The sequence below is a fragment of the Musa acuminata genome, chromosome BXJ3-3 (assembly GCF_036884655.1).
Source record: "Musa acuminata AAA Group cultivar baxijiao chromosome BXJ3-3, Cavendish_Baxijiao_AAA, whole genome shotgun sequence".
NCBI classification, from domain to species: domain Eukaryota; kingdom Viridiplantae; phylum Streptophyta; class Magnoliopsida; order Zingiberales; family Musaceae; genus Musa; species Musa acuminata.
Window position 1 is genome coordinate 35,040,069 of NC_088351.1, and position 20,764 is coordinate 35,060,832.

Sequence of the window (20,764 nt, forward strand, 5' to 3'; positions counted from 1 at the left end):
GTAACATTCGGATCAAGTGAAGCGAATATAATTAAGATGCTGAGTTTGATCCCATAGTCGGACGTGTCGATATGCTCGAGATGATTCGGAAAATAAAATCATATAATATATTTGTTAAAAGATTTATCATATCGAAGTTTATTAAGATAATATTTGATTTTTTTAATGAATAAATAAACGATGAAAATGAGAGTCGACAAATCATCAAAGTCTTTACCAATTAAAATTGACCGACATATATTTGATGTTGCTGGACATGAGATGCATGCATGCTCGTTATATGATTGGTATGAGATGTTTTCGGATCTCATCCCCTACCAAGCAACATTGCGATCGCACCGTAATATCGAACGTCTTCGATGCCTGTTTTGTCATGAGCCGAACAATGGAGCCGAAGGCACGCATGCATGGATGGAGGGAGCGTTAGTGAGGGCGGCTGTGCTGTCGATGGTGGGTTGCTTGTTGTCCGCCACCAGGCTATGTGGTTGAGGTCGACATGCATCCGCCCGCTGAAACAGTGGCCGATGCTTCTTTTAACACCGCGAGAGTGCCTCCGTCACTTCAGCACGCAGTACCAATGCTGGTGCGGTGTTCACGGTTGGACCATTTGCAGTGGCTCCGCCGTCCCTCGGTGGGGTTTCGCCCCTCTCGACTCTGTCTCCGATGCGTCTCTTTTTTAGACGAACCACGCACGGTTCTCCGCTCCGGCCCCCCTCCCCCCCCCCTTCCGAATCGTCCGCGTCGCGTGACTGGAATCCCTCATCCGTCGTACCTCTGATGGCGTGGATCTACAGGAACAGGTAGCATCAGCTGTGAGGACCATCGGCTGGAGCTCTCTCTCTCTCTCTCTCTCATGTCAGTAATCTTGGTGTCGTTCAGAAACAAGTACGACGAGGAGGATGTGGCTGCCTCGGACGGGGAATTACATCACATCTTCCGGTTCTCCTTGCATTGGGCAATCCACGACACCCGACAGCTATTTAGAAGCTTGTGGAGCAATGGATGATGTCGATCGAAGTCTGATAGGTTGCACACTTCAGTCCTGAGAGCAATAGCAGCATTTAATGTGCTTGGGCGGGCGTGGTCATGGACGGATGACTACTGGAAAGGCCCCTCGCATAAGCTGGACACAGCAAGGACAGGCAGTGTCGAACGATGAAGATGAGATTGCTCCTCTAATGGAGGGCCCCAATGCAGCACGAGCCACACTAAAAAGGGATGGCTACGATCCGTTCAATCAATCAATCAATCAAAAAAAGTGAATCGAATAAAAAAATTAATTCGATCAATTTAAATTTATAAATCGCTTAATCGATTTTAATTTTAATTTATTTTACTTTAATCGGATCGATTTCGTGGCATCCGAACTGCTCGGAACACGCGGCCATGTTGGAGTGAGCTTTTGGGGAGTCGCTGGTTCTCTCTGTAATTGCAGGGATGATGGAACTCTCTCGGGATGCACACGAAAAGTTACCCCTGTCCAGAGAGAGAGAGAGAGAGAGAGAGATTTGGGGAGTCGGTGGTTCTTTCCGGGACGGGGAAGCCGAGCAACTTCCTTTTTTGCCTTTACAACCACTTCACACAACCTTGACAAGGCTCTCCGTCGCGGTGGATGTGATCAGAGATCCACCAAAAAGCAAAAGAGGAGCTGTTCTCCCCCCTGACGCATGATGCCCAACACGTTCGTGTGCACTCTCTCTCCCTGAAAGTGGAGCTGAAATTTCCCACCACCTGGATTTGAGACCAACGTAATCTTGAGATACATGCATTCTCGAAGCTTACAGTGGAAAGATACGCTGATCGGTCAATTCCAAGATGCCTTTTTTGCATGGCCTTTTACTTTTTACTGCCATGGACAAAGTCTGCTGTGGAAGAATGGTGGCAGACACTGCCCCCACTGTTGGACCAGCAGAACGTTTAGTCTACGAGCTGGATGTGGCACTCAGCCCCTGCGCCCACGTTAAAAGGCAGTGGCGATTGAATGAATGTGAAGGAAGGAGGCCGAGAATCCAAAATCCAACCACGGCAGGCAGGTTTGACCATGGCCGCCCTGCCCTTTCTTCAGCTCGCCCCCGTCTTCTGAGTCGAATCCCGCCGGCCGGAATGGGGAGGCACGCTTGCTGCTTCAAGCAGAAGCTGAGGAAAGGCCTGTGGTCTCCCGAGGAGGACGAGAAGCTTCTGAATCATATCACCAAGTACGGCCATGGATGTTGGAGCTCCGTGCCCAAGTTAGCAGGTACGTGTTCTGTTGTTCACTTACGTCAATGCTCGAGACTCGGCTCGGAGCTGAAGCTACGAAATTGCAGGTCTCCAGAGGTGCGGCAAGAGCTGCAGATTGAGGTGGATAAACTATCTGAGGCCTGATCTCAAGAGGGGCACCTTCTCCCAGCAGGAGGAGGACCTCATCGTCGAACTCCATGCGGTGTTAGGCAACAGGTACTACTACTAATAATAAAACATGGCATCCCCAGAGATGCGTCTGCAAGCTCTGACTGCTGTTCCGTCAGATGGTCGCGGATTGCTACCCGTTTGCCGGGGAGGACGGACAATGAGATCAAGAACTTTTGGAATTCCTGCGTGAAGAAGAAGCTGAAGCAGAGCGGCATCGATCCCGACACCCACAAGCCGCTCAACGAGGCAGACGGCGGAGAGGCAAGAGCAGCCGGTAACGGCGACAAGGCGTCAGAATCCGGCGAGCCGAAGAAGCTCGCGCCGCCCGGGTCGGGGAATCCAGAGCACGCCGTCCTCCAGCCGATTGCGCCATTGATGCCAATGCTGGAGCGGAACCAAATTGGGAGGTCGATGACAGCCACGGAAGAACTCGGCCTTCCCAGAAGCGTGGAGAGCTCCTCCCTGGCCAGCTCAATGAGCTACATCGCACTTCAGCATGCATCTCGGAGCTCTAACTGCGACATCGTCAACCAAAATATGCCTCTCTGGTTTGCCCAGAACTGCAGGCTGCTCGATGTGATCCCAGAATTGAGCTACAACACACCGTCGACTCCATCGACCTCGGTGGAATTAAAGCCGATGCCCGCCGGTCTCCCACCGGACGCCTCCCTGCTACCTTTCCAGTACTTCGAGGCATGCAATACCAGCAACAGCAGCGCGAGCAGCGGCAACAGTAGCAATGGAGTGGAGTTGCAGAGCTACAGTCCCTTTCTCGACAATGGCATCTTCCCGTGGTCAGAGCTGCTGCCCAACAAGGGAGCGGAAATCCATCTCGAAGGCGAGCCAGAGGATCTCAAATGGTCGGAGTACCTCAACGGCACCATCAGACTGACAGACACGATCAAGAAACAAAGCCGGTGCTCGTATGGAATCAGCAATGGAGAGAAGCATACAGCTATTCATTAATCGAGTTCTCGGAAACAGCAACTGAATTGGAGGACTCGGAAGCAAAGAGAAGACAGCAGAGTAGTTCACAGGTGTGTGTGTGTGTTACAAGATTTTTCTCATGCACATAAGTCTCGGAGAACAGTCGTAAGCTATGTAATCTTCGAATAATTTGTCAGGGTGGCAGTGTTATCCCAACTTAATTGTTTAGGTTGGGACAGAGTGCAGATAATAAAAGCTTCTTTTCAGTCACCTTCACCTCCTTCTTTTTCGCTGTTTTCTTGCATAGATGCAGTTGACATGCTGCCATGAAAAGTGGAAAAAAATCCATGTTCTAAGGAGTCCCCTTCAAGTTTCCTTCATCACTAACACCATCAATCCTTGGCCTTTTGGCAGTCAACAATCAATTCTGTGAAGGCAACTGCGCTCCACTGTCTGCTTATGGCCGTCTACCTCTTGCTGAATGATCCGATAACTACTCAGGTCACCTCAGCTTCGATCATGAGGCTTACGAGGCTCTAAATTCTCGAGCTATATATTAAACGAGACAAATCATATATACTTGAGTATGAGAAGATACATGTTCATGAAGAAAGTGCCATAAAAGGAGGCGCTTCCTGGTTGCGTGTAGAAGTTGGAGAGTGGCTCGATAGTCTACCGAGGCTGACATTTGTTCTCTTTGTCACTATGTTGAGGAAATCAATTGAACAGCGATTGTGTGATGATGAAGCTGGCAGGCAGTAAGTTGCATAAAGGCTCATAATCAAAAGAGAAGCAAAGACCAAATTGACGAAGGAGAAGGAAGTCTGCCTCGAAAGATCTGCTCCTCTTTTTGTCTTCCTGCTGCAGTGCAAGATGGGAGCCTCATCACACTGACAGGAAACCTCATCACATGCTTAAACAAACGTGCAGGATGGGAGTGATTTGACTAGGAATAATATGACCAACTCTAAACATAAAAAGACGAAGGAAGAAACAACAAACGTGCAATCAAGTAAAAATAAGAAATCTTACCGAGCTCAACGAGTGCCCAATTCCCTGTCAGATTCTTTAGCCTGACAAAAAAGAGGGGAGCAGGTACAACAAGGAAATTTAGATTGGCCACCTGATTTGACTCGAAAGCAGCAACAGAGGGCTCACGAAATATCGATGCGAGGCCCCATGAACAGGAATACTGGAAGAAAAAGCTGTGAAGGCTTCACCTCAACCATCTGCATATGCTGGTGGAAGATGCACATCAGAATAAGACTTTACCTTCCTTCCGGGTGCATTACGAGCACAGGACCTTCTTGTGGCCCAGAGTATGCTGGGGAAGAGACGGCAACCCTGTTTATGTGAGTTTAGTGATTCATTGACGAGAAACAACTCTGGAAGTCGGCTCCACAGTTTCTGCTGTATGGTTCCATTATTGTGAGGGCAAAAAATTGCGACGGGCTTTGACATAATAAATACTAAGCAAAGACATGGACAATACGCAACCAAGGAAACAAAATGTTCTCGTTCTAATATGCCGTCAATAAAATATGGGAATGGGGTCTTGAAAGATGAGAGGTCTTCTGTAGACAGGTAAAATTCTTCAAACTAAACATGACGCACCTTTGATGAACAATATGATTAGAATCTTTTGCGTGCTTTCCATGGTCATGCTGGTGCTCTTGTTTCTACAATATATTGTTCCACAAGGTCCCCAAATCATGTGCATCTTAAAACAGGTCAGTTCAAAATGCTTCTACTCATTTAAGTCAGCATACAAAGGCTAAACCACAGACTATTCAACAACTATTAAATACCCAGACCACGTTACATGCTGATCTAAAGCAGCTATGACATCAGTTTATGCACAGGAGTAACTAGGATAGAAACATATTCAGAAGCAATATGCAAGTGAGAAGCATGATAAACTTTTTTTTTTCTTTTAACAAGAGGCAAGAATGATTGATGTAAGAGGTAAAAGATCTATTGAAGGTAATAAAATGCTCGCAGGTAGGACGACGAAGTCAAGCCGAATTCTCCTGCAATAGGTCATTTCACCATAATTAATTATATGTACTACCACACAAAAATTGCAAGGTATGAATTAAGTGCGTTCAACGACTCTGATTTTTTTTATAATCACGACATCATAATTTATTGAAATGTGATCTACCTTAACCACTGAACTCCCTAACATATTGCTGCAAGCAACCAAAGACAAACAATTTGTTCCAGGAAACTGAGAATTAATGGTTTCCTAGTGACGATACAAAATGGAGCAGAGCCTCTACAAAATATTAGTTGTTGCACATCTATGATTAACTGAAACCATTTGTGCAATTGATGTGACGTTACATATGCACCAGTGAGTTCTTGAAACAAAATTGTAAATGAATTTGTCCACCTAGTAGAATATGGAGAATAATTTGCATATCTCCTCTCTAAACCAAAGCATTCCGCTGCTTTTAGACTCAATACAGAGAATAGGCATCAGATAATCAAATAAGTATTCCATATAAGAGTATAACCACAGGAAGCAAGCAAGAATAGAAAGCATCAAAAGGTAAAATTAAAGCTCAGTGACCACAGAGCATCCACAGTCAAGGTTTTCATACCTTAGCTTCTCATATCTTCATTAACATAATAACAGATCGTATTCAGGTGCATTAAACTCTTATCTAGCGAAGCTGATATGAGATCAGCTACCAGAGGCTGAAATGATGGATTATCTAGAGCGTCACAGGTACACTAGATGCCAAATGATGGTCACACACACTAATCTGCTCATCTTTCAAAATGATAAATCAGTTCTCACAAATAAAGTGTATAAAATTATCAGGAATAAAATAGCTATATCCTGGATCTCATTATCCTGCCAGGTTGCTCTAGTGACTAAATGGGCCCCAAAATTGTCTTCAATGTTCGACAACTGAAGTTAGCCGCATTGACATCCCTTGGTAAAAGAAGAAATCAACTAAATCATCAATAGCCATTTATCATAATATGAAAAACACGACCTAAACAATTTGACAAGCTCCAAGGAAAGATCTGAAGCAATATGAGATTTCCAAGATGCATGCCACTTTTTTCCCTTTTATCAAACAATAATCCATTGATTTATGTCCTTTGTATAAGAAACCTGTATCATTAAAAATATCATAGTTTTATATAAACTTGAAGTTCCAAGAGATGTTAGCAATAACCATAGAGTGAAGAAGTTGTTACCATTAGGCAATATGCCTCAGAGCAGCCAATGAAGACTGGACCATGACAAAATTCATCTAATTATCTACTGAATAAAAATGGTTAAATTAGTAATCAATCTAGTTCTCCAAGAAAAAAATTTGGAGGAAAATGCTGAGCCTGAGTCTTCATGCCATTACAGAACACATCACTGCCATGTCAGTAATAGTACAGAGAAGCCATAAAAATTAATGCGTCTGTCACAAGAAGGCCTATGGCATCAAAAACATATTTTGGTGCAAATAATCCCCAAACCTGCAAGAAAATTGAAAAAGGTTTAAAGATTGACTTTATTATGGATTTAAACATATGCCCATATAGTACCTAATCACCATATTAAAAAATGATTTTTACAAGTTTTCTGAAACAACTTTTTATTTAGGGAACATCAAAGAAATTCTTTCAGAATATAAAAAGGTTGATTAATTATTATTGCTTTATCATCATTGATTGGTTTAAAGTAGTAAAAGCTAATATTATGAGGAAATATGGTGAATTGAAAAAGATCTCCTTAGAAACAGACCATTAGATGTCTTCTTTGAATTGTGACGCATATGATTGTCAATGTAGTTGTTGTAGCTGTTATAAGCCCATAAATCAAGAAGACCTGAACGTTCACAAGAATGGTACAAATGATTAGGGATAAACTGAAAATTCAGGACAGAGAAGTGAACAGGGAGAATGTTCACTGATCTACACCATGGCAATTATCGATAAAAAAGAACAAGAGAGGGAAAAGTAATTTTTGAGAAGTTGCAAAATGTGATATATGGTCTGTAAAAAATGAATCAAATTACCTGTGTCAGGTAGAGAAAAGTATTACCCTCAGCAGAGTTTTCCTTACTATTCTGCAACTGGATTGTGATAATAAATGGAATACTAAGAATAGGAAGAATGTGAGACACACCAAAAGTATCTATTGCAAGTAGAAGACCTTGACGGATGATATTGAAATGATCAAACCTGCAAAAAAATAAGGTAATAAATGTATCACTTTTGTGAATGAAGATTTTAAGCCTCCAAACAAAAGCAAAGGCATTGGTGAAGAAAGGACCTAAAAGACTTATAAAGGTAGTGACCTATGAGTAACCATAAACATGCATCATAGAAAATCTGCAGTTTAATCAGTAAGAAATATAGAACATCTCGACTTACCCAACAAATGCTGCACCATAACGCAGACCATCAAAGGTACACCTGCATAATTATACACAAAGGTTACGTGTGAAAAGAGCAAGCATAAAGACTAGAAATTCCAGGTATATGTCAGGATATGAAAATGTGAAATCTGTCCGGACATGTGATAAACCATGCATGTCTACCTATCACATTTGTAACAAAATAACAACTAAACTCATCACATCATATTGGCCATAGTTTCAAGATCAATATACATGATTTTCACATCACATGCTACTGAGGAAGTCCATATTCACCCAATACTGGAAAAGTATTTTAGTCAAAATACTGGAAAAGTACACAAGAAATGTACAACTAACTTCATCTTACCAGATAATAGCATTTCAGGCATTTAAATGACGCACCTCTACAAAACTATTGTCTTGCTTCATCATATCTCTAAATGCAGTCATAGAAGGATCATTCCACAGTATGCATTAAAAAGAAAATTACACAAAAAATTGAGAAAGAGTATAGCATCCTCCAGGGAAATAATTCCATCTGCTTTCAAATATGTGAATTATGGTCACTAATAACATAATAAATTGAACACCAGAAATGAAACTGGCTTCCATATGCAGAACAAACTGAGGTACCATGCTAAAGATATGGGGGTCATATGTATTATTCCAACAATTGTGGGTACAGATATGTGCACAATCATGCTAAGCTAGTGTCTCTTTTGTGCAGGGTGAATATACAGGGAGCAAAAATTTTAGGTGAAAATCTTAACCAATGCATGAAATTAGCTATAGGGTACAGGTTAACTTGATGCAGTCCCCTGATAACTTATTCTAGCCTAAGCTAAATGTAAGAAAATATTCTACAGGCGTTAATATAAAAAAATTTATAAAATCCATGTGACTTACCAGTGACCAGTGTAAAAGAATAAACAAACAGCTAGAAAGCTCCATTGAATCACAGGTATAGGATCAATGACGAAGGCTCCCAAATCTCTTCTTGTGGATTCTATCCATCCTTCCCTCCATGACTTTACTATAAACCAGGCTGTCATATAAAGATTATTCAAATGATACGGTATTACACTTACGAATTCCAGGAAAACATAGCAGAAAAATCATTGACAAAACAACTTCCACGCATGTAATATAAAACTCTACAAACTAGTAGACTGTTATTTTAAGATTTATAATCATTACACGTAGACAAAACAACTGGACTAAAACTTGAGATAAAGAATACCTCCACTTATGAAAATCAAAACAGCAAAGGGACCTTGTCTTCCCAGTAGAATCAAGATAGTTGGGCTCCATGAAGAAACTAAGGCCAGAGATAAAACTGTCATCCTTGCTGTTGGCTTTACCCTACTACTGTCCAGAAACCGAGAAAGCACTGACAATACCAGAAGTCCAAAGCCAATAGCATAAACCACTTGAGGTGCAAAGTTCCTTCCAGTATATTGAACAAACAAAGAAATAGGCATCAAATTGCTCTCGGAGGCCCAATGTAATGCTATGAGCAGATAGCTACATACGGTTCCAAAATAGAGAATATATCTAAAGTGTGGCCAACAACATATGCCAGAAATGAACTTGTAAAACATGATTGCCAAAACGAATAGCAAAATTATTGGAAATATGTCTGTCAAAACTGTCAAAAGAGGATCTCCTTCATTGATACCAAAAATATTTTTAGAAAAGGTAAACAAAAATGTCGAAGCAGAGCTTTCCTTTGACATCCCAATTTCTATTCCAAATCTAATAATGGTACTTAAAAGAAGAAAGAAAAGTTCCTGCAAAAAACAAATATCACAAAAATATAAAATATGAAAATCAGAAACATCTATCTGCATGGAACTAATACTAACATCTGTCGGAAGCTTCCATTCCCTGATCGAACGCTGTAATCTGATAATACCAGCAGTAGCTAAAAGAAAATTTGCAACGCTTCCTTCTGCCACTGAATGACATTCATAATAGTTGAAGGCAATTAGAATAGTAAAAGATATGGACAATACAGTGTGCATAGTAGTTTTGAGCTTACATATGTAACTATTTGACAGAAAACTGGCTGCCCGTATTGCCACCAAGAGAAGAGGAGAAACCAGACTGAAATAATTACCAAGAATGTTCAGGGCATTTTGATAAGGCTTACAGAGAATATTTAGCCTTCTGATCGCCAATAGGTGAATGGCAAGAGAAACAAGCATACAACTGAGTCCAACACCCATCAAAGTTCCATCAAACTCTGTCCAAGCTGATCGAGCAAGCTTGGCAACACTCTCTAAGAAGTCAGAATATGCATCAATTTTCTGTTGAAAAGGTGACTCTTCCCTATCCTGAATCCTGTGAGGGGTACCCATAGGTAAGTAACCACTGCTCACAGTATCTGACCAGTTAGTCTGAGCTTGACTGTACAACTCCGATACATGGTTTAGATCCTCAATAGGCAACCCAATAACTGATGTGGCAGAATAAAGATCAATATATCTCTTCACCTGTAAAGTAAACAACAGACCAAAAAGGAACTGAATTAAGAGAAGCATGGCAAGAGAATTGGAGGAAACCTTCTCAACTGAAGATTACAATTGGGATAGGCAAATAACAAAATAGATGTTAGACTAGTCCAGATTCGTCCAGATTCAAATGTCTCCTACAACTAGATACAGATTCTTATCTGTTAGTTCCATAATTTGGTAAACAAAACTCCTTTGTCCAAATGAACATAAGAAAGCATGAGATGGCAAGGTAAAAGGCTACAGAAAAAATAACATTGAATTCATTCATTAATGGGCATAAAACCGATTGCCCAATCTAATTATCTCAGATATATACGGTTGAATTATGTCATCTCATGCCAATTTCTTGACATGAAATGACACATGCATATCATGGGCATGCTAAATTTACTTCTGAATGTTTGTTGTTACTAATCTCGTGGCTTGACACAACCAGAAAGTGTATCACACTCAGCCACAAGAAGAGAAACAAGAACCAAAATGAAAAGTAACAGCAAAAGCTTTCTATTGTGTGATGCTAACCTCGTGGCTTATTCCGTTTTTCCAACAATAAAGTACTGGAGGAATTGCCTTGAAGCAGAACTTAACAGAAGTGTTAATACTGCTAATTGTTATACCTGGATTTCTACTTAAGTTATATTGGGGATTTCCTAATCAAATTTAGGTTAAAGTTAAGTAAGGACATTTTGATAATTTAATTTGGATATAGAGGAAGACCTAAAAGGACTTTAATGGAAACTATAAATAAATATTTAAGTACTCTGAACTTAACTAAACTTATGGCTTTTTACATATTTCAATGGTGACAGAAGATCCATGTAGCTGACCAAGGTTTTTAATCTCGTACTGTACCGGTGTATAGAGCTTGCTCGGTACGATACGGAATGACATACCAAGCGATACGTATAAAATAGGCATAAAACCTCCGAAAATACTTGAAAAATGGAAGAAAAAAAAGTTAGGATAAGGTTTTTAAGTTAGAAATAAATATACATTTAGTATAGTTTTAACAAAACTAATGTAAATTAAGTTAAGAATAGTGTCACGAATCTTTTTCGAACTTTGAGGAGTAGCCTTGTGCAAGGTTTGCAAATTTCGATCCATTCCGGATCATCCTTCCGTTAATATTGAATTATCTATAGAAAAATTATTTAAATTGTTGAATTATTTTGTATATAATTTAAATTTTAAAATTCAAATGAATTAAGTAATTATATATGTAGATATACCTGATTCTACCACAAAAACGAATGACGGACCTCTATGGGAGGTGGATCGAGGTCCTCGATCCTATGTATCTATATATCAATATGATATGTTTGTTGGACACAATCCTGAAATTAATCCCATATATAGTGTATTGATACACCGTATGTCATTGGTGCATCAATGTGGTGATGATCGTAGGTTGATCAACGTAAATCACATGTGTCCGAGGCGGCGGCTCCTGAGGTACGAATTGATGAATGTCACAACTTTTACTTTCGCTATTGATCTGCTATTTCGTATCATACTGTTACCCGTAGAAATATAATCAACTATCACTATACTGTTGTTGGCCATAAGATTCTCCATAATACGATGGCTGTGAATACGACGGTTGTAGAACCTCTCGATTAAAAAGTTCTTCCTATTAATCCTCCCAAATTAGCCTCCTAAATTTAATTTAATCAATAATTCGTTGCTTTGTTGAGTTTAGGAGAGTGAAAATATAAAAATAAGAGAAAGAATATAAAAAAAAAATGAGTTTGAGAGAATTTAAGAGAGTGTGAGAGTAAAATAGATTGAAATAGGGAGGAGGAAAGGGTTTAAAAACCCTTGAGGAGGCCTCCAACGATCAGAACATTGCTACCATTCGATAACGATCGATTTGGACCGTTACCGCCAAGTACAACCTTGTATCGCTCGATACAAGGCTAAATACTTGATACCGCCCGGTAGCAGGCGGTCCGCATTCCGGTCTGCTAGTAGACCGGTATGTACCGCCCGTTCTGAGCGATACGATGTGGTATTCAAATCCTTGTAGTCGACCCCAAATAGTTGGAACTTATGACTTTGTTATTATTGTTATTGTTATTTGTACTCCTAATCAAGGTATGCAATACCGTACTGTATCGGTGTTTCGAGGTTGGCACGGTACAGTATGGTACTGACGTACCGAGCCGTACACCCGGGCTTACCGAACGATTTCCTCTTATTATAGTACTGTAGCACTGTAGCACGGTCGATCTGGTAGCGGACGGTCCGCGTACCGATGTATCGTCGGACCGGTACGTACCGCCCGTACCGGATGGTACCATTCGAAATTGCATACCATGCTCCTAATTAATTTAGGATTTGGTCAATCCTCCACTTCCCTCCTTTAATCAAAGTCCATTCCTAATATAATTAGGAGGGATACCAATGTCCAAGTTAAATTACCAAAATGTCCCTAATTAACGCTAACCTAAATTTGATTAAGAAATCCGCAAAATAACCTTAGGTAGAATTCTGAGTATAACACTAATATTATAGTTTTTTACCTCTTTGGCATAATCAGGACAGACTCTTAGCTACAAATAGTTTAACAAAAGTAAATTAACTACACTGTAGTAGTAGCACAATTTTATTACACAATTTCAAGTAGTACCTGCCATGAGTTTATGCAGAGAGCATTAGCATAGTTTTGCTTCCATGCTGCCAAATCGGATGATGGTTGACAATTGTTTGTACCTGTTCCTCGACCTTCCCATGTATGAGCACTCAATGCATATATTTCAGGATCAACACGCCCAATGCTATAGAGAGAAAAATTCATTCTTGTAAGCCACCATGTATAGTAGGTAACACGGAAATTATGTAACAGAAAGCACCTAAGTTTAAACATATGAATATTATATATATATATATATATATACACACACACACACACGAATACATGTAAACCTATAGACACACACTTATGGCATCGAAAACAGCACACAGACAAACATTGTAAACTGACATGGTTATACCTCTAATGAAAAAACAAAAAAAAAAACCTAGAAACTAAATATTTAATATCTTTAAGTATCCCTTTTTTTGTGGAACATCAAATCAGCAACACTGACAAGTTGAGCAGCGAGATGCAATGTCGCTTCCTTTGGTTCAAGGGCTACAACTACCAAAACAGAATATGTAAACAGCAAATCATGGGTTTAAGTATAGCATAATCATGAGCTAATGAGGTTGAATGTGCTGGAATCAAACACTGGCTTTCAAGGGTTCTGAAATGTACCTGCCAAAAGGAAATGGAATACCAAGGAGTGCTGAAATAGTTACCGCAAAGTCGAGCTGCATGTATAAAAAGAAATGTGAGAAAAGGAAAAAACAGTTGAAGGAATTGAAGGAACTGCTATATTCGCAATATTAGGGAACATGAGGTTGGACCTAACCTGTTCGAAGATGCCAATGCATAGCTTTCTACCATCCTGATAATTTGAGAAATAAAAAAATTAAAAAACAAAGCAACAAAATATCATTCTATTGAAAACTAACAGCACAGACATCTTAATATTTTCAATGTATGCAACAAGGCACCACATAACTCTGACTGATGAATCAAAATACATATAACAAAGCTTAGGTTTTACTTTTCGACTGAGAGAATCCTCAGTTTCATTTGTCATATAGTGTAAATTGTCCATTGCATTTGCCTTTAACTAGTAATAAATTGTAAGATACTCCAGCATAGGGTATATAATAATAGATTTTGCCTTCAATATCAACATTTTCAAACTAGAAACATGTGAAAAGCAAAGCCTTATTTCTTCCTGACCCATATACCTCCTCACAACTCCTAAATTATCTTTTAATATCATCTCCATTGACATCCATCAATTAATTTGTTTCCCATCCTAAAGGTGATCATATCTTACCTCTAATTTAATATGGTAATAAGCTTGAGAAGGGAAAGAGTCGATGACAATTGGAAAAGCGTACAAGGCATCTAGGAAAGCAGATAACAAAAGACATGTTACCATATTTATTGCATAATTAGAGCAATTTTTCTTTTAGAAAAAATGAAACAGATTTACTAAAATGAATGTGCAAAGTGTGATGATACTAGTTGTTCTAAACCAGCTTTAACTAGAAGGGGAAGAGTGCATCAAAGATTGCACATCACATAAAACAATAATTGTGGTATAATATAGAATAAGGATATGAAACCGCCACCAGTTACAAAATTGATTCCAATAAATGAATTAGTTTCACTGAGACATAAACATACCAAATCAGGATGGCAAAAACTTGAATCAAGAACAGAAGAAACAGAAGCTGGAGGACTCTGTAAACTCATAGCAAAGAGTGATGTTTCAACCTGCAGAGTACATGCTCAAAACGAATAGATAGGTGAGCAAGAAACTCCAAATTAAAATAAAAAGAAGTGTATGGAGAACAAGCATAAAGTTGCTCACGAAACTTTAAAAAGGTATAAGAAATACACTGAACCTCTTCTGCTGTGCCACCACCATGATCACCGTTTGTGGTTTGGCCATGATCACCCATTACAGTAAGAAAAGTGTTCTCATGAAGGCCACCTGCTCCAGATTCGCTCTTCAGCACGTCAACAACTTCCTGAAGAGTAGTGTTAGTTGATACTAGATGAAAGCATGAGTTATGTCACAATGGTCATTGTAGTTAACAATAAAGGCTAGCAGGAAACAGAAAATTTTGAGCAAGTGGTTTCAGCAAAAATACCTCAAGAATACTGTTATATTGTTCCAACTTCTGTATCATCTGTGCAGAATCAACACCAAATATATGCCCCGCATGATCCTAAAAGATTAGCATCACCACATTTAATAAAGTTAAAAATCTTTTGTAAAAAGAAACATGTGTTTTACTTATGGATGCAATAACTACTTTGAATCCATAAAAAGGCTCTAAGTCAAGAAGAGGTATTTCTCTCAAAATTGATGACATTTTTATTATATCAAAATGGGTCAACAGAGGGTGCAGTTCTTTACCCTTCTTCGGTTTCTAAACTTTGGTAGTAAGTAGTAACAGGATCTATAGAATACTCAGCTTTAAACAGATTGAAATGCCTCATAACAAAGGCTTCTTATGATTAACGTGGCTGGCATTATGTAATGAAACATCACAACCTAAACTGCAGTTTTGCAAAACAGAATTGGCAAAAGGATGTTACTTGCAGTGGCTGTGAACATCTTCTGAGGGTCAAAAAGTGTTAACAAGTATGGAAGAAGCATAGGATAAATGGGAGGTGGAGGTATTCCTGAGATGGCATGTTCACATTCACCTGCTGGATGTTGTGGAAGACAAGAATTCTTTGAATTACCAGAAAACTCCAACCTTGATGTCATCCTCAGAAATTAAATCTGGAGTTATTTGGAATGAAAAATCAACATACCCACCATGAAGATGAATGGGTATCAAGACCTCTAGTCTGGAGTGAGACTAATGCTCCATCTATAACAATTTTAGTTTTTTCTCCCTTTTGCCCCTTTTGTCCCCTCTCTTTCCTCTGAATACTTAACTATCCTACTCAAATAGCACTACAGGACTTACCTTGAAAAGAAAAGATAAGATTAAGAACACATCTTATTTTGTCTATTGATAATAAGAAATTGATCATCATCTAAGTATCACATATGTTGCAAAAAATTATGCAAGCAAAATGCCACTTAAATGGAAAAACCAATATAACCTAGAAACTAGGACAGTAAATTCAATTCATGTTTTCAAAATTTGAGTTGGATCATGATAAATATCATCTACATTTCAAGCCCCAAAATTTTCTTCATAACTTTCATTTGCTCTTATGTGAATTAACTTGTGGTTTGCAGTTTGTACAGAAGCATGATTGATAGTAAATTCAGAGAAGTTTCCAAGGTTACGATATATGACAGGATGGAAGCATTCTGTTTGTATCTAAAAAGTCCAAGAAAGGTAAAAGATGATTTAAATGAGGCCCTGAAAGCAAGAGAAAAATTATCATGCATGAGTTTCCTCTTAAGGCAAGTTCCTTAAGCCCTGACAGCCCATACATATTCCTTCCCTTCTTTTATATATATTTTCTTCTAGTATCTCACTGCCCTATTTTCTCTATATTATACCACTTCATTAAAGCTGTCACAACACATGTGGCATCTTAGTTGTTTTTGGTCATATACATCTCAACTATTTGAATGTATTAATTGGGACAACAAAGCAAAATCATTTCAGGGTTACATGGTTCACTCAAGAACCTAAGTATGAAATGGGGGTTCTCATAAGAAAGACTACATGAAGGATACTACAAAATTCAGATAATTAGTTCCCACTTTCCTTGGTTGCAGATCAAAATGATTTCCTGAAGAAATTCAAAATCTTCGTTGGAAACTATTATGAGTTGTGAATCAGATCTGCTCACACAAAGAACATTTGTCCCAGTTGTCCTACATAATCACAAATCTGATGTGATGCAATGAATTGACTACCCTAATTTAGGAGAAAGCAAGGAGTTTGTGACGCTCATGCATGGATTGCATTGATGATTAATTGGATGTCAAGCATCTTAATTTCAAAGAGCAAGCACATCTGTTGCAAGTACTTTTTCAGTGCCCTAAGGAGTACCAGAGCTAGCTGTCTCATTGCATTGTATCAGAGACCAAACAAGTAACAAACTGCAGAAATTGTCGGGGTCAATATAAGCAAAATAGAAGCACATCAATCGGTGCCAAATAAGTTCCAGATAAGATTAGGTAAAACTGAATTCAGGAACCAACGCAAGTTCCTGAGACACAAGTCGCTCAGTCCTGTTTCTCTATCGTTGAATTTTCTTCTCCTTTTTGCTGAATATCATAAGTGTTGCAATTTGGTCTCTTACAAGTAAACATAGGATTTTAGTTAGTAGTATTTCTCTTAGATTTTGTCTTGCGGGCACCTGAATTCCTTTTATTCACATCTAGAGAGTTCTAGACTAGGTGAAATAAGAATAATATCTGCTCCAAAGAATAATTCATGTAGCTGGAAAAGAGATCAGACCACATAAATCCTTTGTATAATAAACAAGCCTTCTTATGCCTTCAGGTCAATGTAAAAGTCCTTTCTGTCCGCCTGTTCTATGTCTACTCTATTTTCTTTACCTCTTTTCCCTATCATCTGAAATACCAGTAATTACCAGGTTAACTTACTGGAACTGCATTAGTAACTAAATGAAGGTGAGATCAGAATATGGAAGACTTGAACAATGAAAGATGAATCTTTTATAAGAAAGAAAATATACGAGTGACCCTGCCAGACCTTCTAAACTTATTGACAGTTGAATCAGTCACACAGTAGCATCTGCAGTCAAACGGGAGGTGAGAATATTAGGTTCCTCTGATTTTACTTGTAATAAATCACAAAGTACTCATTCGAGATTTAACTTTTGTGATGTAGAATCCTCTCTTATCATGAAATCTATGCATTTGAACAACAAATCCTCTCTCATCATGAATTTTGTGATGTTGTAAAAATCAATTACATGGCAACATCTACCAAGAAGCAACAGAAACAGAATTAAAGATCTGGCTAAGCCTTCTGTCGAAAAGATTAACAATGTGATTATACGAAATATTATTTACCAAACAAGCAGAAAACCAAGTTATGATGAAAAGACAAAAAGATACAAATAGTCATATACAAGTATAAAAGTTTAGCAAATTTTGCATGTTCATCCATCGATATAACCTGCACGCAGGTAATTTAATTTTAAAGTTTGGAGGGGAACTTATCATAACACAATTATTTCGACTTACCACACCAAGGAAATGTGCAATAAGAACATCCCAGTCTTCTTTGTACAATGATGGAAGCAAGTGTTCGATCACACCATTATCTACCTGCCAGATAGAGACTGATTCATATCAGTAGAAAATATGTGTATATATCATGTCCTTTGTTAAGAATAAGGCACCATTTTCTGGTGGATTGAGAACATAGATTTAAATGAACTTACCGTATCAAGATCTTTAACATTAAAGGAAGGGTAAGGATATGATGTATTAAAGTGATCAGGAAACAGCTGCAACCAGGTATCATCACCCATCATCAGCACTCTCTTTCCATTTCTCACCAACTGTTTTGACATATGAAGAAGTAACAAATATCAAAGATTGAAATGCATAATAATAGCCTATTGGACAATATTAGGCCAAGAAGACAAATAATGAGAAGTTTCTTGTTTAAATACTTACTTTGCTTTTTACAATAAATGAACAACGTGAATGTAATACTAGACGAACAAACCTGATGTATCAGATTATCCTCCACAGTCGATAAATACTTTGTTTTTTACAATGCATGAACAACGTGAATGTAATACTAGACAAACAAACCTGATGTATCAGATTATCTTCCACAATCGCTGGAGCTCCAAAACTGTTACCAACATCGATGAATGTTGGGAGTCCTCCAGTAGTTAGTCCCTGAAGATGTCCCAACAGAAATTCAAAACTTAAACAAGGTAACAGGAACACAAGCCGCAAAAAAAAAAAAAGAGGCATGAAGAAGAGGAATTATGACTAAAAAATAGAATTATAACATTTCTTAGAAATTAATTGTTGTGATGCCAGATAAAGTATATTTCAAAAATTATCTATAAACATAAGAAAAAGAAACGCCAGCGACAAAGTATCTGGTTGTGTCAGATATAGCTTGAACAGGAAGAACATGCACTTGTAATATTTATGAAATAAGCACCTCACTCGACATCCTTGATAACAAAAGATTGCTGTTAATTAGTATAACCACAACCATCAAGCATTCTCCAGAGCTCAGTATCAGCTGTAACAAGTTAAACATCCAGAGCAATGTAATTCTGTATTTCTCTCCATTTCATATTTTCTTCAAATTTGATTGGAGTTGTTCTCTCCTCATATGATCCTCATATTTTGTTCTCCATTGAATAACCTACTAAAATCTTAAAATCTTACACCTCACTAAGCCAGAATCAATGAATTGAAAAAGATGCTCCTTTGTGTATGTGTTCTAACTTACTCCTTTAAGAATTTCCATTTTAAGGAGCCTGCAGATGGTCAATCATTCAGGTGTACATCAGAATATTAGATAGAAAATTTGAAAAAAAAAAAAGCCAGCAATAGTATAAATGGATAACAAACTTTAAACCTGGGGGCAAAAAGAAAGACAATCCACCACTCTCATGATGTCAATACCTAAAAAGGATGGAACAATTTAACAAACTTTAAACTTTTTCTAAAGGAAACTTCTTAATGAAATTAAAAACATATTTACAATGAAAAGCTCAGTGTAATGGAAAATGGCTCTATTTAAAAACAGTAATAGTAATGTGAAAACAGGAATGTGACTGCAATTCTACAACTCCTAATTATGTCGGAAGTACAATGCTATGGTTAATGGCAAGCTAATGAATCTATTACGAGCTAACGGAGCTAATTATTAAAAAGATAATGATTTTTAGGAACATGGGTTGTTACCCCTTTTTCTTGAAGATAATTGTACTGGAAAAGACTTCTCATCATTGTGTCACTTAATCAGAAAAAAACATACATGCAAAACACTAGGTGTAACATTCTTGGTCAAATAACAATAATTGTAACACTTAATTGAAGTGAATGTGGAATCATGATAGATATGTGTTAACCACAACGTGCAAGCCACAACCAGATTAACATAAATAGTCACACAATCAATACATGGTGCTTCTTGAAATACTATAGCTTAGAATGACGAGAATAACTTTCAGAATTTAACCTTCAATCGTTGCAAGCTTGTAGTTGGTGGGTCTGCGATGGCCTTAAAGATCCTAGCAGATGATCCTTCCGCCGAGGCCAGCTTCTGTAACACCCGTAATTTGTCCATCCATGGCTTTTTATCTGCAGCAAACCGCATATATTACCCCGATATACTCGTGGATTATTGGAAATAACAAGATAGACATTAGGAGAAAGAACACTGACCTTTAAAGAACGTACTGGGCGCAACAAAATCGAATCTGATGTCCAAGAAAAAACATCGTGTGAGAACTCGAAAACGAAAACCTAGAAACTTAACCTACAAGCGAAAAAAAAAAAAAAAATCAGGAAACCGGATCGAGAAATCGGGGTTTCGCCAGCCGATCCGCTTATGGAACGACGAGAGGAGTCTTGGTAGGGCGGAGAAGAAGGATTACCTGAGGGCGTCGAGCACGATGATAACAAGGCGATCGACAGCCGGCTTCGTCCAGCAACGGCGATCTCGATGGAGTTCATCAGGTGATTCGTCGGGCGGGGGAGTGAAGTTGCTGCGGCGATGAGAGGAGGAGATCGAGGAGCAAGGGGAGTGGGTGAGATCGGAGCAGTGGCTGAAGGAGGCAAGCTCGGTGCGGGTGAGGAGGAAGCCGCGGGTGAATAGGTAGATGGCGAGTGAGTGGATGAGGAGGATCACCAAGAAGGGACGTATCAAGCTCCATTTCGATCCTCCCGCCGTCTCCATGGCGAGAGCGAGAGGACAGAGCGAGAGAGACGGTAGGAATGCCGTTTGGTTCCCACGACGGATGTGAGTTTCCGATGGATGTGAGCTCCCAATAGA

At 38.8% G+C, this 20,764-nt stretch overlaps 2 protein-coding genes across 6 annotated transcripts; one reads left to right on the plus strand and one right to left on the minus strand.

Moving 5' to 3' along the window:
• The first annotated feature begins 1,918 nt into the window (after positions 1-1,918).
• LOC135633672 (transcription factor MYB61-like) lies at positions 1,919-3,588 on the plus strand. Its single transcript, XM_065143427.1, has 3 exons — positions 1,919-2,236; positions 2,307-2,436; positions 2,508-3,588. The coding sequence occupies exons 1-3, from the start codon at positions 2,104-2,106 to the stop codon at positions 3,355-3,357; spliced, it is 1,113 nt and encodes a 370-aa protein (XP_064999499.1). The 5' UTR covers positions 1,919-2,103; the 3' UTR covers positions 3,358-3,588.
• Positions 3,589-3,872: 284 nt separating this feature from the next.
• LOC135633671 (uncharacterized) lies at positions 3,873-20,756 on the minus strand. Of its 5 annotated transcripts, XM_065143423.1 has the most exons (23): positions 20,367-20,756; positions 20,155-20,189; positions 19,949-20,070; positions 18,553-18,642; positions 18,174-18,293; positions 17,974-18,057; positions 14,930-15,007; positions 14,681-14,806; positions 14,460-14,549; positions 13,624-13,659; positions 13,467-13,522; positions 12,840-12,987; positions 9,736-10,189; positions 9,560-9,651; positions 8,935-9,484; positions 8,601-8,739; positions 7,708-7,749; positions 7,350-7,515; positions 7,076-7,159; positions 6,535-6,807; positions 4,591-6,448; positions 4,351-4,510; positions 3,873-4,179 (listed from the first exon to the last, which is right to left on the minus strand). In XM_065143423.1, exons 1-20 carry the CDS (start codon positions 20,666-20,668, stop codon positions 6,712-6,714), a joined length of 2,910 nt encoding a protein of 969 aa, XP_064999495.1. In that variant the 5' UTR covers positions 20,669-20,756; the 3' UTR covers positions 3,873-4,179; positions 4,351-4,510; positions 4,591-6,448; positions 6,535-6,711. The 5 variants fall into 5 exon arrangements, with proteins under 5 accessions (XP_064999495.1, XP_064999496.1, XP_064999494.1 ...); XM_065143424.1 differs by having other exon boundaries at positions 3,873-4,176; positions 4,351-6,448; XM_065143422.1 differs by having other exon boundaries at positions 4,351-6,448.
• Between the last annotated feature and the right edge of the window lie 8 nt (positions 20,757-20,764).

What these genes read in the sequence shown, in the direction of transcription:
- LOC135633672 (XM_065143427.1), top strand. Translation starts at nt 2,104, where the DNA reads ATGGGGAGGCACGCTTGCTGCTTCAAGCAGAAGCTGAGGAAAGGCCTG. An exon ending in CTCCGTGCCCAAGTTAGCAG is followed by an intron (nt 2,237 to 2,306) that starts GTACGTGTTCTG and finishes ACGAAATTGCAG; the next exon opens with GTCTCCAGAGGTGCGGCAAG. An exon ending in CATGCGGTGTTAGGCAACAG is followed by an intron (nt 2,437 to 2,507) that starts GTACTACTACTA and finishes CTGTTCCGTCAG; the next exon opens with ATGGTCGCGGATTGCTACCC.
- LOC135633671 (XM_065143423.1), bottom strand. Translation starts at nt 20,668, where the DNA reads ATGGAGACGGCGGGAGGATCGAAATGGAGCTTGATACGTCCCTTCTTG. An exon ending in ATGTTAAAGATCTTGATACG is followed by an intron (nt 18,058 to 18,173) that starts GTAAGTTCATTT and finishes TCTATCTGGCAG; the next exon opens with GTAGATAATGGTGTGATCGA. An exon ending in GTGGTGGCACAGCAGAAGAG is followed by an intron (nt 14,550 to 14,680) that starts GTTCAGTGTATT and finishes TGTACTCTGCAG; the next exon opens with GTTGAAACATCACTCTTTGC.